The sequence below is a fragment of the Platalea leucorodia genome, assembly GCF_965183815.1.
Source record: "Platalea leucorodia genome assembly, chromosome: W".
NCBI lineage: Eukaryota > Metazoa > Chordata > Aves > Pelecaniformes > Threskiornithidae > Platalea > Platalea leucorodia.
This window is the reverse complement of record NC_138859.1, coordinates 32,517,063-32,536,269: the sequence shown is the minus strand read 5'-3', so window position 1 is coordinate 32,536,269 and position 19,207 is coordinate 32,517,063. Positions and strand designations below refer to the sequence as shown.

General features: G+C 40.2%; 1 protein-coding gene across 3 annotated transcripts; it reads left to right on the top strand.

The window, feature by feature from the left end:
* Positions 1-620: 620 nt before the first annotated feature.
* On the top strand, positions 621-18,752 carry LOC309601588 (heterogeneous nuclear ribonucleoprotein K-like). Of its 3 annotated transcripts, none has more exons than XM_082334690.1 (16): positions 676-743; positions 3,172-3,250; positions 3,367-3,446; positions 4,347-4,444; positions 5,842-5,898; positions 7,404-7,447; positions 8,378-8,450; positions 9,035-9,148; positions 10,343-10,471; positions 10,989-11,296; positions 11,643-11,697; positions 12,977-13,027; positions 17,034-17,055; positions 17,130-17,212; positions 17,673-17,842; positions 18,630-18,752. In XM_082334690.1, the coding sequence occupies exons 3-16, from the start codon at positions 3,398-3,400 to the stop codon at positions 18,661-18,663; spliced, it is 1,287 nt and encodes a 428-aa protein (XP_082190816.1). In that variant the 5' UTR covers positions 676-743; positions 3,172-3,250; positions 3,367-3,397; the 3' UTR covers positions 18,664-18,752. The 3 variants fall into 3 exon arrangements, with proteins under 3 accessions (XP_082190817.1, XP_082190816.1, XP_082190815.1); XM_082334689.1 differs by lacking the exon at positions 676-743 and adding an exon at positions 1,488-1,597; XM_082334691.1 differs by lacking the exon at positions 3,172-3,250 and having other exon boundaries at positions 621-743.
* Positions 18,753-19,207: the final 455 nt, after the last annotated feature.

Below are 19,207 nucleotides of genomic sequence, written 5' to 3'. Positions count from 1 at the left end.
CGGGACACAGATCTCCCTACTCCTCAAACAGGCTGACTGAGCCTGAGCCCAAGCCCCTTCCCCCTCACCCTACCCTCAGCCGAGTCACCCTACACTTATCCGGGGCAGGGGCGGTGCCGAACGAGCGGGCAGAACTAGTAGGGCAGCCCACCTCCCATCACCCGAGTTGTGGGTGGGAAGGGAGAATACACCTGCCCTCTGTGCACAGCTCCCCAAAACCCCGCGTAACCCAACAGCCAATAGGAGGCGTCGAGCCACGCGCGCCTTTAAGCATCCCAAGAACCCTACCCCGCCCCCTCCGGTGCTAGGGGACAAGCACAAGGCGGAGTTTTTGCAGACGCCATTTTTTCCCCCAAAAAAACTGAGGTCGCTCTCGCTCTCCTTTACTGTCTTCCACTGTCTCCACTGTTGTTGCCGCTCTTCTCGTGGCTCCTGTCAAGCAGGTAAAACAAGCAAGCAAGCAAGCAAGCAAACAACCTAGGCACACCGCGGCGGTGCAGGGTGGATCGCGCTCCTCTCCACGTGACATCCAGGCCTGTCTCACCGTGGTCTACGCGGAGGGCGGGGCGAACTAGAGGCCATCCCTGCCCTGACGGGCAGTTGCCTTACCCAACGGGGCCGCAGTGGGTCCTCACCGGGGGGAGGAGAGGAGGCGGCTGGGCCAGTCGCCTGGCAGTGCTGGTGAATGTGTGTGTTGGTGGTGGGAGCTGCTCACCTTTCTCTCTCGTACGTGGTGGGCGCAGGTAAGCGCGGCTCGCTGGGGGGGGGGGGGGAAATGGGTGGGCTAAGCCGGGCTGAGGAAAGCGGAGCTGTTGATCGCGCCCCTCTCGACGCTGCTCAGTGACACAATAACGCGGGAGGCCTGAGTCGCCGCTGGGCCCCAGGATTTTCGTGGGTTCCCGCAGGGACAGCGCTCTGTCCCGCTGGCGGGGCGGTGGAATTGGGTAGGTCCGGGGACTGCTGCGTGGAGAAGGAGGGGGGTGGGAGCGACTCCTCCTTAGCTAATGTGGAGTGGTTTGGCGCAACCTGCGGGCCCAAGGGGGCCCATCTGTCCTGAGGGAAGGGCGGAAAGGGTGATCTGTGTCTCTGCTGACAGCCGTCGCGCCTCGGCGACCTTAGTGCGGGCACGGCGGCTCCCGGAGTGGCGATGTGGTGGAGGCTGGCTGCGCTAGCGGGTGCGCGCTAAGGCCGGGGGAGCGGCCGCAGCCGCCTTCCTGCGCCTACCCTGGGTAACTGTATGGGGCGAGTTTTTGGGAATTATGGCGGGCAGAGAGGAAGAGGAGGGAGGGCGCTCTCAGCTGCGGCCTGGGCGGAAGCGGCCGTGCCAAACCGATTGGGGAGTGCTCTGCAGCAGGGCCTACTTTCTTTAGGAGTGATCGCAGCGATGGCGAAGTTCTCGTGGTGGGGCCGTTGCGTTCTGCCGGCCCCGCTTGAGCTCGGGTGAGGGCCACCGAGCGCCTCCTTTGTGTCTCCCTGGGCAGAGTGGGGGAAATCTTGTGACCGCGTGGTGGTGGTTTTTCGGCTCCCGGCTCCGCCTAGCAGTGGATAGGCGCCATTACAGCGGCCGCCATTTCTGCTGGTCCCCGCCGCCGCGGAGGTGGGTCTCAGGCTGCGGGGGTTATGTAACGCCGCCTCCTTCCCCCCCCACACCCAGGGAGTGAGCTGGGCTTCCGAGCGCTCTGCGGCGGCGGGTGGGCCGGCTGGCTGTGCCCGAGCAGACCGTGGCGCGGCTTGCGCATTGGCTGTGGAAGGGGAGGTGTTCGGGCGGGAAGGGCTGTTCGTCCCGGAGGGAGCGGGGTAGAGACGCGCAGGCATCTCCCAGCCCTCTACTCGTGTCCGCGGCCGCTTTATACTTTCGATGTTTTTAAAAACATTGCGTTAGTCAATTTAATCCCGCAAACTCGATTTACACAACAGAGCACAGTAACTAATTGAGAGCACCTTGTCCTGAACACTATATTACACTTCGTCCCCCCGCAGCTCTCAAATTTTTGGGAGGGTCGTAAATAGAATAGGGTCTGGAACAGAATAGAAGAGGGTCTGGGCTAGCCATTTGAACCTGGTGAAATTTCCCTTTCCTACTTCACCCCCCCGCGCTCTGGCAACGTCTGTTTGAGACTTGGCTATTCTGTAAGTGGCACTTTTCCATTAGTTCAAATTAGGGGCCTGGAAATACTAGCATGCGCTGGGAAGGCGGTCTCTCAGCAGCGGCTGTAAAAGAGTCATGCCTACCGGCAGTGCATGCTGTTAGCCTGCACAAACAGGGTAACTTACAAATTAACAGATGATTGAAAGGATGTTTTAAAAAGTTAAACATACCTCACTTTTTCTTCGTGGATATGTAAGTGTCAACCGTTTGTTCAGGCTATGGAAGTTGAGCGATAAAATCCAAAGGGGGAAAAATAGCATTCTTTGTTTGACTGTTATCTGTACAAATGATTTTTTTAAGAGAATAAGGTGCAAAATTGTCCTGCCTGGACTTCTTATGTGTGTTACAAGTATTCTCATGTGGACTTAACAAAAATAGATCTTGAAAGAGGTACCTGTTTCACAAAGTCAAAAAAGTTCAGCTGCTTTTGAGATTCTTCGTGCATGTATGCAGAGGTTATACATAACTACAATGTGGTATTTTTTAACAGAATTTTTCTAGTGTGGCTTGTGTGTAATTTATTTTGTTCATCTGTTATATTGAATGGAAGGCATGGTAGAATGCCTGATAGTAAGTTGATAGAGAACTTATGAAATTAATGCTGGTGATTATAATAACAACTTTTTAGTCTAAATGTTTAGAACTAAACAATAAGCAGATTGATACATAGTGTCTCTTAAAAAGGAAATTCAATATATGTATTATATAACATGCTAAAAATAGGAACCAGATAATTGTTCACTTTAAATATCTGAAAATCATCATCAGTAAATGTGATTGCTTAAAACTAGCAAATGCTTGAAAACTGAGCAAGTCCAGAATCATTCAGACTGTAATTATTTATCTGTAACTTTACAGACTTGATTATTATTTCTCCTCTTAGTGATGTGTTTGGCCTTGTTATGTTTTCTCATTTATAAAGAAAAGTTTTGCAGCAAAAACTCGGGTCAAACTCCCATTTTTAGTTGTAGCGAGAATCAGACCTGTAAGTAAACAGAGCCTGATCTATGCTGTTTTCATAGGCTTCTGAAGCAGTAGGCTGTTGAGTTTTGATCCTGCCCAAAACACTTGAGTTTTGCTCTGCAAGCGTATATAAAACCGGTAAGTTCTAAAAGCAGGCATATCTTTTTGTTTTTCCCTTTAGTACGATGTACAGTTTGCTTTTTTTTTTTCCTCTCCACAAAATAGATGTACTAGCTTTTTTTATTCTGCAACAGGTTTTATCTGCATACCTAAGAACAAAAGGTAATGGAGACTGAACAACAGGAGGAGACCTTTACTAACACAGAGACAAATGGTAAATTTTTTTAAAGGGCTATTTTATTTTATTTGGGAGGGAAAGAACTTTTTTAAGTCTCAGTATTTCGAACTATTTTGGAATGCTTTAACTGTATCAAATGTTTGTATTGGCAGCATTTTTGCATTTAATCTTTTAATTTTTAAGTGTCCCGTATGGTTTTACGTGGTTTTTGTATCACGAATACATAATTTTTCTTTGGGAGTATTTTGGACGTGGCATAAGTAACTAAAAGTTGTAACTAAGGATTTGAAAATATTTGATAGCTAAATACTCGGTACTTGTCTGGACAGTGGGATCGTGTAAAAGTACTGTCAGGCATACCTATTACTGTATTTTATTTACCGCAGTTGTTATTTTGAAGGAATGTATATATATGTGTGAAATATCTCTAAATATTAGCTAAATGAAAAATTTTTTGGACATAATTAGTGAAGAAGAGTTAGGGCATTAGCATTGAGTTGATTCATGCTGTTTTTTCAAAGCTATTTGAAATACTGCTTTTCTATTGTTCCACCAGTATTTCAGTATTGGACAAACTACTTTTGATCTTATGGGCTTTAAGGTTTTCCCAATTGTAAAAGAAATACTAGGTAGGTGATGCAGCACTGCTTTAAACAACATGTTGTAAATTTTTCACTAAGTTTGCAAAAGTCTCATTTCAACTGTAGTTCATAGATTTGGAATGAGTCTTCAATAATTAATTGATATGTAGGCTGATGAAGTAAAAACCTGTTTCTGTGCTATAGATACTCGGGGTAGATGTCAGAAGTTAGTGCTGGGCTAATGGGAAGGAATGCTTCATTAGGAATACAGTGCGTAAGCTTGATGTACAATTTTATTGTGACTTAGAAAGTTAAATATATATTTGTGTTTTCCCCACTATGGACCTGTCTACAGGCAAACGTCCTGCAGAAGATATGGAAGAAGAACAGGCCTTCAAAAGATCTCGGAATACAGATGAGATGGTTGAATTACGTATCTTGCTTCAAAGCAAAGTATGCTTTTTCAGTATTGCTATGTTCCTGCTTATACCATTGCTGAAGACAGTGGTGACAAAGTGTATGTTGTGGTGTATGTTTAGAAAGGACGTGTGCTTTATTTAATATAAAATAACTTATTAGGAATATTTGTAAGTGTGCATGAATGATAGTAGAAGTGTATTGCAATGGTATTATCTTCAATAAATTTTTTTCAAGGATGAGTCTTTAATGATCTATGGGACTTTTCTGATTTAAAAAAAATGTATTCATTGAAAAAATAAAGCAATAGAAATTATAAGCCACTTCTCTTTTTGAGTGGAACGCAATTGTTTCCAGGGGAATGACTGTGTATTAGTCTTTAGAAAGCAAGCAGTTTAGAGAATGATCAGCTTATGATTGTAAATTAAATATGAGAGGCAAGATGAGGACTTCTTCAGGATTGTAGTAATTTTCCCAGATTTAGTAAATCTGTATGTATCAACAGGAGGAAATATGGGAGTAATGTTTCAGGGATTGCAATTGCTTCATTGACTAGTATAAATTGTCATAGTAAAATTGCTATTTATGAATCTCCTTTAATGTTTCCAGTTGTTACAGATGTTTGCGCTGTCTGAAGTAACTCAGTATTTTGTGTTGGAGCAGGGGAATATTACCTTAACTCTGCATGGCATTTCTGATGAATAGTCAAGTTATATGGAGTGCTGCAAAATGTTTGTGGTGCTGTTAGCATCATGTATGAATTGCATAATAAAAGCAATAATTTTTCATGTAGTTCTTGAAATAGCCTGGTAAAAATGTAGTTTTACAATTGCCCCTCTTGAATATCTGAGTTTATTCCTGTTGATTTTAGCAACTGGAGCTTAGCGATTGTTTATATTGGCTTTACATTCTTCAGACTGTACCTACCTGAGTGGTCAGTTGATTTACATAGGTTTAAACCAAAAGTAGCATTTAAAATTATCAAATGTTCGGAGTGCGAAAGTGAAATCTGCAAACATTAAAAAAAAAAAAAAGTGATCAAATAAATTAGGAAAATCCTTGACCTACATAACATGCATGGAATCCCATAAGGTATTTTTTCAGTCATACTCTAACTGTGAGATGGTTTTAACACAGGCAGAATTGCCTAGAAACTGAAATTTGAAATTGAAATAATATTATTGAGTATTTTTATCTCTTTCCAAAGTCCAGTGGTAAGAGGTGTTTTGACCTTTTTTTCCCCCCATGGTAAAACCATGTCAGTTTATGTTTCAATTTAATTTGAACCTTTCAAAGGCAAAACAAGCCCTACCCCACCCCTAAATGCATCCCACAAGGTAATGCAGAAATAGATACATTGTGCTTAGTCTTCAGTTCAAAAACGTAGTCTGTGCTGTATTAGCGTAACATAACTTCTGAAAACTATTTTCCAGAATGCTGGAGCAGTGATTGGAAAAGGTGGCAAAAATATTAAGGCACTTCGTACAGATGTGAGTATATATGAGTTTGAATTAATTTAACACCAATTCTTTCAGAGCACTACATTGAAAATTTGATTGCATACATTTCTAGAAATTGAGAAATTCAAATCTAGACAACAATAATCTAATTATAAGCCATTTATAATGATTGTTAGAGGAGATAACTTTAGTTTTTCAGTTTGTGTTGTAATTAAAACCCAGCTTGAGTTATGTGGGAGGAGAGGTTTATATTAAACCTCTGCTTTCAAACAGGGTTCCTCTAAATTACACACTTCAAATGAGTTAACATCTTTAATTAGAAATATTGGCAAAACTTAAAACCCTTAACTGTACCATTTCCCATATGTGTGAATCAATTATAGTACTATTGAAAACTATTGCAGGTGGCTGGCTTAACCCAGCGATAGAGGAATTCTTTAGCTTCCTTTAAAAAAAAAAAAAAAAAAAAAACAACCAAAAAACAAACAAAAAACCCCACCATAACAGTCCATCTGTTCTTACTTTAACAGCTTGGACATAAAGCACAAAAACATTCATGTTAAGGTTGCATGATTTAAATACGGGTATAGAACAGTAAAGAAACATTTTATTCTGTTACTTGGAAGCATTTTTAAATGGTCATGACTTATTTACCTATTCATATTTTATAGTGGGTTGACTCTTGTGATTAGACACATGTTCAGCATAAATGTTATGTATTTATAAAACTTGGCAATGCTTCTTAAATTCTTAAATTGTTTACACTCCTGTACTTAGCATCAGCTACAATTTCAGCAATTTTTTCAAGCAAGGCTGTGTTCAACACAATATTTGCTAATATATCATTACAGAATTAGTTCCATCTAAGTTCACAAACTATAGCAACTAGAATTGAGGATTAAGCTGAAATGGTCAGGAATCATACATACACTTGCTAACTTTGGCAGCTAGTGTTTTTGTTTGTTTGCTTTAAGTAAATAAATACATCACCGAAGTCCGGATAATTTAATTGGTCTGGAATACTAACTTTCCCAACTTGCCCAAGGTTTCAGTAATATGGATCTCGAAAGGTTTTTTTTGTGTCTACATTCATGAGCCAGCCTGCTACTGAAACATTATTATGTTAAAAGTAAAAAGTAGTTTAGTCAGATAAAGTAACTCATTAAGATCCATACTGTTAAGCCACAGTTGATGTAGCAATCCATTATTGTGTTAGTCTTCAGAACAACTTAAGCTTGTTTCATTAACTGAGAGTAATGAGTATAGTTTGTATTAAATTAAAATTTATTGCTTTTCCCCCTTTTCCCTCTCCTTGTTTTTTTGGCCACATATCTCCGTTACCCATGTACTGGATCGACTTGCCCCTGCGTTGCCCACCATGACGTTGGCCCATCCGCCCCTGAACGCCCATGTGAAAACCCTGGTTGGCTATGCCCAAAAATGTGCTCGTTGCCAAACGGGTACCATACTTGACAACTTCTGATTGAATACCCATGCCCAATGCCAACATCCACGAACGCCAATGACCAATGCAGTACAATGCAAGTGTTTCAGTCCCAGACAGCAGTGGCCCCGAGCGGTATGTCCCAACAGTTTATGCCTCACTGCCTGATTAGAAAGAGAGAAATGTATTTTATTACCTGCCTTTTATATAATTAAATAGTATCCCCTTATAGACCGTGTATTGTTTTTTAAAGTTTTCTGTCTTATTTTCCCCATTAAGTCTTTTTGTCACTGAACTTTTACGTGAGTTGGCCACCCCAAATAATCCACTAATTTTATTTCAATGGAAGGAGCACAGCTTCAAGTGTTGCATATTCACTGCATTATAAATCAAATTGTTTCAAGAGTCTCTTGCTCTGTCTTTGTGGCCCACCTTGCTCCCCTCAACATTGTCTGTTCATAATTATTTCTGATAAAATACTAACTCTAGTTCACTTTCCTTCACTTCTCATTTGTGTTACATTTTTGTTTGTTTGTTGGAGGGGGTCTTCTGTTTTGGTTTTTTTTTTCCTTGTATTTATATTCCTTTTTTGCAGAGCCCGTTAGTAATCTAATTTCTAACTGGTCTCTCAACCTTACTCCAGATATAATGTTGACCACTTGCATATCCCCACTTTTTCTACAAGAAGGTGTGCCAGTTTTACCAATGTAATGGTGAGGGTATGCTAAATTAGTGGTGGTGGGGAACATAAATATTCACTTCTACTTTCAGTTCTACGTCGATTTCTTGCCCACTTAATCTGGGCCCTTCTAAAAGCTCTCGCTTGCTCGCTCTCTCTGCAAGACCTACCTAGTCTTAAATTCATCATGCATATACATTGGGCATAAACAAAGATGCATGTGTTCTAAATCCAGTGAACAGGTTTACTTTAAATGGGGAATACTAATTGTAAGTTCTTCTGTGTAGTCAGTCTTGTTAGAATTTTGTGTATGATTATGAATACTAAACTTACTTCTACTACTTTTCCACCTTCTCCATATTTTCTGACACTATGGCTTCTAATAGCATCTTGAGTATAAGTGCAGATACAGAGACAATTGGAGAAATCTTGAAGAAGATTATCCCTACTTTAGAAGAGGTATGTCTCTTAGGTTTGTTTCTTCTTCAGAGGTATAAATTTAGATTTTAAAAACAAGATAATTCTAGATGATTGTGTGCTATTTTTAGTATGTTAAATTAGAAAATAAAACCCAGCCTGTTTTGAAAGGAGGCCTATAGCTCTCAAACTACATGTTGGTATTTTTTTTGGTAGAGGACAGAGACAATATCTTTCTAGAAAATTAATATTTGGAACAGCCTCCTCCCCTTCAAAACACCTGTCTCCTGACTTGTTTAGTCCCCAATTTGAAGTAGCTGTATTGTAATTTCCATCCTGCCTTGGCTTTGTAAGCAAGTGTGTTGCGCTGTTTGATATCTTAAAATTTTATACAATAATAAAAGAAATAAGGAAAACTAATTTGACATCACCTCATGTTGAGGCAAAGTACTTAAATAGGTGTGATTCTGTCGTAGCAAATACAGCATTACAGTTCAGCAGCAAATTAAGTCATACCATGGTGTTTGGAGAAAAACCTTAACAAAAAACCAAAACTAGTATTTCGATTTTTCAGTTATTTTTTCCCCTGACTAATATTTTATTCTTTCCTTGTATGCATCTTACAGTATCAACACTACAAAGGTAGCGACTTTGACTGTGAATTAAGACTTCTAATTCACCAAAGTCTAGCAGGAGGAATTATTGGTGTCAAGGGTGCTAAAATCAAAGAACTCAGAGAGGTACTGTTTCCTATTCTTTTCAGATTCTGCTTTTATTTTATAAACAAATTAGGTTTTTGTGTTCATAAACAGTGAGTGTAAGCATCATCTGTGCAATAATTCCGTCAGAACATATTTCATACATGATTTCTGTGTTCTGGGATCAATCGGAGTTACTTATTACAACTTCCTTGCAAAAAGTCAGAAATAAAGTGTCTGTTGGTGATAGAGCCTAGGACTTCTTATAAAGCTTTTAAACATATTAGCAGTAGAGTAATCTTTATAAATAAAAGATACTTATTAAAATGCCATTCATCACTCATTCTGGAATGAGATATATTGGTGACTATATTGGTGGTGTTGGACATGGAAAATGGTTTAACATGGACGCATCTCCATAAACTAATGATGATAATTTAATAGATAATTTAATAAAGAGGCAGTATGGGGTGGGTTTTTTGTTGGGTTTTTGGGTGGGTTTGGGGTTTTTTTGTTGTGGGTTTTGTTTTTTGTTGAGGGGGTTGGTGGTTGGGGTGTTGGTGGTTGGGGTGTTTTGTTTGGTTTGGGGGGGGGGTTGGGAGGTTTTTTGTTTTTTTTTTTTAAGTTCCACTTCCTTGAAGACCACAGTTTCCTTTGTGAAGGAATGAGGTTTTGTTCTAAAAAGCTAGTGGTCTCTCAATCTAGAGTGTTGTTTTCTATCCTTTCCTGGCATTGTGTCAAAGGCAATTCCAGGTCAGTTTAGGCGTAAGCTACTATTTGTGTGGACTGAGGAAGGTAAGATGACTAGACATAATCCTGGCAACATTGCTGTCTTGCATCCAAAGCATGTTTTTATGACGTATGAAGGTTTATATAACCTGTAAGCTTATAATGGATATGTGGTCCTTTTGCTAATATTTGATTAAATGACCATGTAGATGAGCCATAATTGAAAGATTTAAAAAATTAAACTTTTTTCCTCTTCACTAGCGTTTCATACAAACTGATGTCATTGCAGGTCTTAAAAATGTAATATCCTAAGATTAAATTTGTTGTAAGAACTCAGAAGCAAACATTCAGTTAAAATGACTGGAAGTTTAATAATCTGGTTTGATTGTCTCTTTAACAATGTTTTACTGTGTGTCTTACCTATTTTGTTTTCAATAAGTTTATAAAATTGTTTAAAATAGTTCTATTTGAAGATTTTGGTGCGTTTTTTTTTCTTCTGTTCAACAGAACACTCAGACCACCATTAAGCTCTTCCAGGAGTGTTGTCCTCATTCCACTGATAGAGTGGTGCTTATTGGTGGAAAACCTGATAGAGTTGTGGAATGTATCAAGATTATCTTGGATCTTATCTCTGAGGTAATATGTCTTAAACTTATTATTCTTTCATTGGTATTCATGAAAGTTGGGATGATTTGGATGGAAAATTATATCTTTCAATTTCTGTTTTGAATTCAGTGCCTCTTACTTCTCCGGTAACAAAATAAGCATTGGACTGTTAGCACCCTTTGAAATTATTCCTGTTTTCTAGAATTGGGGTGTACCTTATGGGAGAGGGAAGCAACTTTTGGTACCAGTGGACTGTTAGTCATGCTTTACATATCAGTAAAATAAGAAATTTTAAATTGGGGAGGAAGTGAGACAAATGTACGTGCCACCCATCAGTAACAGCAGTTTCTCTAGTTAAGTTCTCAGGATGCATATTACCATCCCTGCCTTTCTTATCAGCATTGTGAAATCAAGAACGTATTCAGAATGTATAAATTCATATTTATACATTTAATATAGTAATTTAATGAAATATAATAATTGTAATAGTGCTAACCAGGGGTGGTGGTGGTGGTTTTTTTTTTGTGTGTGTTTGTGTGTGTCTTAGTCTCCAATTAAAGGACGGGCCCAGCCTTATGATCCCAATTTCTATGATGAAACATATGACTATGGTGGCTTCACAATGATGTTTGACGATAGAAGGGGACGTCCAGTAGGCTTTCCAATGCGTGGAAGAGGAGGCTTTGATCGAATGCCTCCTGGTCGTGGTGGACGACCTATGCCTCCATCAAGAAGAGATTATGATGATATGAGCCCTCGCAGAGGACCTCCACCACCACCGCCAGGTCGTGGTGGCAGAGGTGGCAGCAGAGCTCGTAATCTTCCTCTTCCTCCTCCACCACCTCCTCGTGGCGGGTAAGCTGTTGGATAAATGTATTGTACAAAACTCAAGTTGAGTAAACTTTGCTGAATTGTGCTCGTGTTTCCAGGACTTGTTTCACACTCTGTATTGGTAGTGATTATGCGGGATTGAGTGTGCATTGCACCAGAGAATTTCAAAAAGTATTTGAATTTAATTATTTCTGCAATGTAGCAGTCTATCAGGACTATAGTCAGTAGTTCTGTAACTTTATTTTATGTTATTCAGAACTTGGCTAAAGCATTTAGAAATTCATAGTCATGTGCAAATCATGAAAATTTGAACTAGAATATATAAACTAGTTTATAACGAGTCGTATACTGCTGGTTTTTCTCATTTTAGAGATCTTATGTCTTATGACCGAAGGGGTAGACCTGGAGACCGTTATGATGGAATGGTAGGAATTAAAATTCATATTGTTTTGTTTAGTAAATACAGTTAGCACTTTGAATATCTGAGGAAACTGTTCTTGAATACATACATTTAAGTGTGGGGCATGTGTGCTTCTGATAAATTTTGATATTACCAAAACGTTTTGGCCATACAAATGGTCCCCCCAAGAAGACAACTGTTTGGGGTGTAAAGGGTATTTGGGATGTGATCTGCTGTGTGGTTTTGATTTGTGGGGGTTGGTTGGTTGGTTGTTTTCCCTACCTGCCATCAACAATGGAATAGAAAGTTGGTAGAGCACAGTCCCTGCAGATTTTATTACACAGACCTTCTTTTAGACTTTTTCTTTTTAATCAGGATGACAGAAATAAGAATTGGGAGGCTTTTCAGATCAAGAAAGCATGTCAGAACAATGTTTTCCAACAGATGTTAGCAGAATTTAAGAGAACATGAATAATATCTGTAAAGAGCTCTAGTTGGCCTAGCAGACGATTGCTTTTTCAAATCAATTCTGTCTTTATGCCGATTTCTATGTCTGAAAAAAAAAAATCTACTGTAATTCCAAATGTTTTGGAGCCAGGGCCACTGATAAGTTGAATTTTAAATGAAATTAGGTACATTCAACCATGTTGCGGGGGGGGGGGAGAATTAAAAAAGGCTTAAAGATACTCTTCCATGTTGCACTCTGAAATGTGTCTTCCTGGTAGTCATTTACTGTTGTAGCCTCTTTCCTGGGAAGAGAAATCATAGGAATCTGGGAGGTAAATCTCTGTGGTAACAATCTTTTTTTCTCCTCTGGTTCTGTTTGGCACACTCCTTAAGATGACAGATTAGATGAGATTTTTTTATTTTTCTTTTCTTTTAAATGAATGGAAGAGAAAGAAGAGGAGAGGAGCTATGAAATGGGCTACCTAAATGAGATTTACACATTGCCGCCTTCTGGGAGGAAGAGTCAGTTACTTCCAGTAATACATACTGGAAGTATATATTACAAGAATGTCAAAATTGGGGCACCAGAAGCCTAGCAGAAATATTGAAAGGAAAGACTTGCACTTAAAATTACCAAAAACAAACAAAAAACCCCAGCCCCCAAAAAACCCAACACCAAAAACACCAAGTTGTCTATGCTCTGTTTTGAGTCTTTGTAGTAGTTTAAGTAGTGCAGAAAAATGTTTCTCTATATTGGTATGTATGTGTTTGCTTGCCAAGTTACCTATAAGCCTCCATGACATGGATTTAATTTGGATTCATTTCCTCTTTTCCTCCTATTATGTTGTGCCTGGAAGATGATGCAGTGTCATGTGGATGCCTGTGATGACATGCAGCCACCAGAGTTGGTGAGTGTGCTCATGCTTTTATTTGACTAGTTTAATAGTTGATTTTTGAGAAAATCATTTGAATTGGTTAAGTGATAACTGGAATTTCTTGAGATTGAATGTAGTCAGTGGCAGCTTGCACCTAATGAAAAAATCCCTAAAGCTGTCCTCCTAACCCAGGTTATTGGCAGTTTATGTCCTGAACAGTGAATCCTATACAGACAGTTAATGTTCCACAATGGAAGCATGCAGCAGCACAGCCAAAAGAGAGAAGCTTTTTCTGTTGTATTGCCTCTTGTACCCTATTTTAGTATTCTAAGTTGTAATTTTCACTGTAACTCTTGCTTTTCAACATGCTGTAGGTGCATCTATTTAGGAATATGTTTTATGTTAACTTCATCGTGTTGTGTTTTCTCCTGTTTCAAACAAGGAATGTTAACAATAATTCTTTACTTATAGTTGTGGATAAGCTATTATGCATTACCTATCCATATATTTGAAAGTATTCCATTTGATTTGTGTTTATCAAACTTCTTACTCTTAGGGGGTTTAGGAAGGAAAGTTCAAAGGGTGTCATCAAGTGTTTATGCTGTCTAGAAGATGGCAAAGTGCTGCCAAATATTAAATGTTAGTTCCTAGCTTACATAAACACTGCAGTTATAATTACTCATCTGCTGTCAAATTCATTTGCTGTCTTGTAGTCTGGGGAGGAGAAGCAGCAGAAAGGGTCAAGAAAAGGATTGTTCATTAAAACAAGTTAGCCTGAAAAAGGGATTCCCTCTGCAAAATATCAGCAGAAATAGGTGGAAGAGTACGTGTGTGCAGCTCTGATCAGCCTCTGAATTAAGTTCTAAGCAGTGTCCTTCATTCTTTAGTATTTTGCAATCCACTACAAGCTCTATTATGTTGTATTATGATCTGTATTGCTAAGCAACATGATTACACAACATAGGTTGCTTAGACAGATGATCAGCTGAACATTTTTTTTTCTGAATAGCTTCCATTTTGATGTGGCTCCAAAAAGCTAGCAGGTAAATAGTTTTTTGGAAAAAGTTGTTTGCAGAAGTTGTAATGCAACAAGTAATTCACACAAATTCCTGTATTTCTGTAGTTCAGTGATATAAGTTGAATTCTAGAGAAGTGTGCAGATCTATTCTCTGCTTTTACAGGAAGATATTAAATCATAGAATCATAGAATCGTTAAGGTTGGAAAAGACCCTTAAGATCATCAAGTCCAACCGTTAACCTAGCACTGCCAAGTCCACCACTAAACCATGTCCTCAAGCACCACATCTATCTGTTCTTTAAATACCTCTAGGGATGGAGACTCAACCACTTCCCTGGGCAGCCTGTTCCAGTGCCTGACTACCCTTTTGGTGAAGAACTTTTCCTAATATCTAACCTAAACCTCCCCTGGTGCAGCTTGAGGCCATTTCCTCTCGTCCTATTACTTGTTACTAGGGAGAAGAGACCGACCCCCACCTCGCTACAACCTCCTTTCAGGTAGTTGTAGAGAGCAATAAGGTCTCCCCTCAGCCTCCTCTTCTCCAGACTAAACAACCCCAGTTCCCTCAGCCGCTCCTCATAAGACTTGTGCTCTAGAACCTTCACCAGCTTCGTTGCCCTCCTCTGGACACGCTCCAGCACCTCAGTGTCCTTCTTTTACTGAGGGGCCCAAAAATGAACACAGTACTCGAGGTGCGGCCTCACCAGTGCCGAGTACAGGGGCACTATCACCTCCCTGGTCCTGCTGGCCACACTATTCTTGATATAAGCCAGGATGCCATTGGCCCTCTTGACCACCTGGGCACACTGCTGGCTCATGTTCAGGCGGCTGTCAACCAACACCCCCAGGTCCTTTTCCGCCAGGCAGCTCTCCAGTCACTCTTCCCCAAGCCTGTAGCGTTGCATGGGGTTGTTGTGACCCAAGTGCAGGACCTGGCACTTAGCCTTGTTGAATCTCATACAGTTGGCCCCGGCCCAACAATCCAGCCTGTCCAGGTCCCTCTGCAGGGCCTTCCTACCCTCCAGCAGATCGACACTTCCACACAACTTGGTGTCATCTGCAAACTTACTGAGGGTGCACTCGATCCCCTCATCCAGATCATCAATGAAGATGTTGAACAGGACCGGCCCCAACGCTGAGCCCTGGGGAACACCACTCGTGACCGGCCGCCAACTGGATTTGACTCCATTCACCACCACTCTCTGGGCTCGGCCGTCCAGCCAGTTTTTAACCCAGCACAGAGTGCACTTATCCAAGCTGTGAGCAGCCAGCTTCTCCAGGAGAATGCTGTGGGAGACTGTGTCAAAGGCCTTACTAAAGTCCAAGTAGACAACATCCACAGCCTTCCCCTCATCCACTAAGCGGGTCACCTTGTCATAGAAGGAGACTAGGTTAGTGAAACAGGATCTCCCTTTCATAAACCCATGCTGGCTGAGTCTGATCCCCCAGTTGTCCTGCACTTGCTGCATAATGGCACTCAGGATGATTTGTTCCATGATCTTCCCCGGCACCGAGGTCTGGCTGACAGGCCTGTAGTTCCCTGGATCCTCCTTCCGACCCTTCTTGTAGAGGGGCGTCACGTTTGCTAGCTTCCAGTCATCCGGGACCTCCCCGGTTGACCAGGACTGCTGATAAATAATGGAGAGTGGCTTGGCCAGCTCCTCTGCCAGCTCCCTCAGTACCCTTGGGTGGATCCCATCTGGCCCCATGGACTTGTGCGCATCCAGATGGAGGAGCAGGTCAGTGACTGCCACCTCTTCAACAACTGGGACTTCACTCTGCATCCTATCTCCATCTCCCAGCTCAGGGGCCTGAAAAACCCGAGGATGACTAGCTTGACTATTAAAGACTGAGGCAAAGAAGGCATTAAGTAAGTACCTTAGCCTTCTCCTCATCCTTCGTGGCAAGGTTACCTTCTGCATCCAACAAAGGAGGGAGATTCTCCCTGGCCCTCCTTTTGTCACTGATATATTTATAAAAACTTTTTTTGTTGTCTTTAACAGCGGTGGCCAGTTTAATTTCCAGCTGGGCCTTCGCCTTTCTGATCTTCTCCCTGCATATCCTCACAACATCCTTGTAATCCCCCTGAGTCACCTGCCCCTTCTTCCAAAGGCGGTAGGCTCTCCTTTTTTTCCTGAGTTCCAGCCAAAGCTCCCTGTTCAGATAGGCCGGTCTTCTCCCCCGCCCGCTCGACTTGCGGCACATGGGGACGGCCTGCTCCTGCGCCTTTAAGTCTTCCTTCTTGAATAACGTCCAGCCTTCCTGGACTCCTTTGCCCTTCAGGACTGCCTCCCAAGGGAGGGTGTTTGTGCATTTAGAAGGCATTAGATCAAATTAAGCACTTGATATCAAGTACCAGTCTACAAATCCTGAAAATAAAAGCAGTCAGGAGTGTTGCATTGCAGTGATTTGGATTTGGTATATGGTAGTTTTAGCAGAACAGCAGTAATTAGTGTCATTATTGTCCCTTCTAAGATACAAAGGATTGTAGCGTAGTCTGAATGGAGACACCATTTATGAAGTTATTAGAGTTGACTTGTTTTTTCTTCAAGATATAGATGTAGGAGGGTTCACAGTTACCAGGTAAATGTCTTGTCCCAAACTAAGACTTTAATTTCTCTTGAGCTGTATAGGTAGTAGTAATAAGGCTGAACTCTGATCTTTTGATTTGAATGTTAGTTTAGTCCAAGGGTCGGGAATAGATCAGCATCAAGAGCTGTTTACAAGCTGAATTGATAAGGTTGCTTGGTAAACTGGTGTGGCTGGATCATGATGACTTATTCTTAGAGGTTTTTAACAGAGTAAGCCAAAAGGTTCTCATGAGATATTCTCCCCCCCCCCCTTTGTTCCTGGTCTGCTCTCTTCCCCAGTTTGCCTTTAATGACACTTAGATTAAGGTTGTGGGTTAGGATTTTTGCATAAAATAGGCTCAAAGTTAACAGTATGATACTTGATGAAAGCATGTTAATGAATCATGGCTATTTGCTATTTAAGGGTTTTTTTTCTCTTTTTTTTTTATAGTTTGAGGGTGGCTCTGGATATGGTAAGTTTTTATAGAGAACTTTGACATGCACTTCATTTAGTCAGTAAGAGGCTTGATGCATACATTTAAATCAGACTATTCTTACACAGGGGGCCGTGGTTCATATGGAGATCTTGGTGGACCCATCATCACAACACAAGTAACGATTCCCAAAGATGTAAGTGAAGCTGGCTTGCTTTCCACTTGTGTTTAAATAAATAAATAAATAAATAGAAAGTCACAGCCTTTTCTCCGACTATGTAAGTAAATCAAAAGTATTTGGGATGCTTGACAAGTACTTTTAATATAAAGCAAGTGTTTCTAAATCACCAAAAGTTTATTCTTAAGGATGTTTGTTTTGTCTTCACTTTAGAGATGCACTGAACTATTTTTTTAATTGTTAATATTCAATAATAGAGATGGTCTACATAACTTGTTTTTACAAACAAGCATCTGGTTCTTCCAACTTTATCCCACCTGTGTTTATATAATAAACGTTACAGAGGATGTTTTGAGGCTGTAAAAGAGTAAGCTTCCATTGCAGCTCTTAAAACTAAATTGATGGAAACTATTGAACAGTACTGTGTTTTTGCAGAGAAAGTTATATCAAGAAATGAATGCTTTATTTTCTCCCCTAGTTGGCAGGATCTATTATTGGAAAGGGAGGCCAGAGAATCAAACAAATACGTCATGAGTCAGGAGCTTCAATCAAAATTGATGAACCACTAGAAGGCTCAGAAGATCGAATAATAACTATTACGGGAACACAGGACCAGATACAAAATGCTCAGTATTTACTGCAGAACAGGCAAGTTGAAGCTTAATGCTGTCCTTACTGTCAATTTTAAACTGACTTTCCTACTACTACATTCTAAAGTTGTTCTTCTCTGCAGTATAGTTTTTAGAAGGCAGGATTTAAGTAACTATTGAACCTAACTTCTCCAGTGGTAGTTCTGCCTTGATTCTCTTCTTTTCTCTGTTCTAACTAAAACGAAGATTCCCTCAAAACTAATCTTGATGGAAGACACCTTAACCAAGCAGTCCTCTCATTTCTCTGGTGAAAATTGCTGCAAAAAAACCTACTTGTAATAAATTACATAGAACCTGTAGAAAATATAGAAGATTTCAGTGGACGTTGGTTTAGTTCTGTGTGGAAGACTAGTGATTTTGTTGTTTTTAGATAACTTAACTGACAACAAATCACAGTCTGCCATATGGCACAGACCATGCCTCTACAGGACAAGTTGAAATCAATTGGTGCTGTTATGCAGCATTTCACATCTTGCTGGCATTACTTTCTCTTCTGCCAAATATTAACAGTTTCTGACTTAGTTTGCTTAGTTTTGCTTTAATAACATGTTGGCTATCATAGCATTTGTTAATGTTTAACTTGAATGTTTGGCTTTAGATTACTGATATTTAAATGTGCTTAAAATAATTATATGCCTATAATTATTAGCCATTAATCTTTTTAAATTATTTAGTTTAAAATGTATTGGGAATTTGTAGTTTAATCTTTAAGAATGCCATTGTGACTTGATGCAAGATGTATGGTCAATCATTCTAATACATGCTTTTTTCTTTTTCTTTTATAGTGTGAAGCAGTATGCAGATGTTGAAGGATTCTAATGCAAGATTATTTTTTCTTTTTTATAGTGTGAAGCAGTATTCTGGAAAGTTTTTCTAAGACTAGTGAAGAACTGAAGGAGTCCTGCACCTTTTTTTTTTTTTTTTTTTTTTTTTTTTTTTTTTTTTTTTAATATCTGCTTCTGTTTAAAAAGCCAACATTCCTCTGCTTCATAGGTGTTCTGCATTTGAGGTGTAGTGGAATCTGCTGTTCACCAGATGTAATGTTTTAGTTCATTACAAATATTTGGGGGAGGGAAAGGCCGCACAAGACTAACATTGAAATTTTGAAACAGCAGCAGAGAGTGGATTTTATTTTTGTTCATTGTTGGTGGTAAATTGTAATGTTTTTTCTGTAACTATTGTGAACACCCTACTTTTTATGTACACTGTAATTTTTTTCCTTTTTTTTTTTTTTTTTTTTTTAAGGGGGGGGAGAAGACTGGTCGTCCACATGTCCCTGGCATCCTTTGAGAGCAGTGTGCAGAATGTAATGCTCTTTTTTAAGATATATTTTATGATTTTTTAAATAAATTTAGTGAACCTA

Bases quoted from the DNA above. Each gene is read 5' to 3' on its own strand.
- LOC309601588 (XM_082334691.1), top strand. From the start codon at position 3,398: ATGGAGACTGAACAACAGGAGGAGACCTTTACTAACACAGAGACAAAT. The intron at 17,213-17,672 runs GTAAGTGAAGCT...TTTCTCCCCTAG, and splicing joins AAGTAACGATTCCCAAAGAT to TTGGCAGGATCTATTATTGG. The intron at 17,843-18,629 runs GCAAGTTGAAGC...TTTCTTTTATAG, and splicing joins CAGTATTTACTGCAGAACAG to TGTGAAGCAGTATGCAGATG.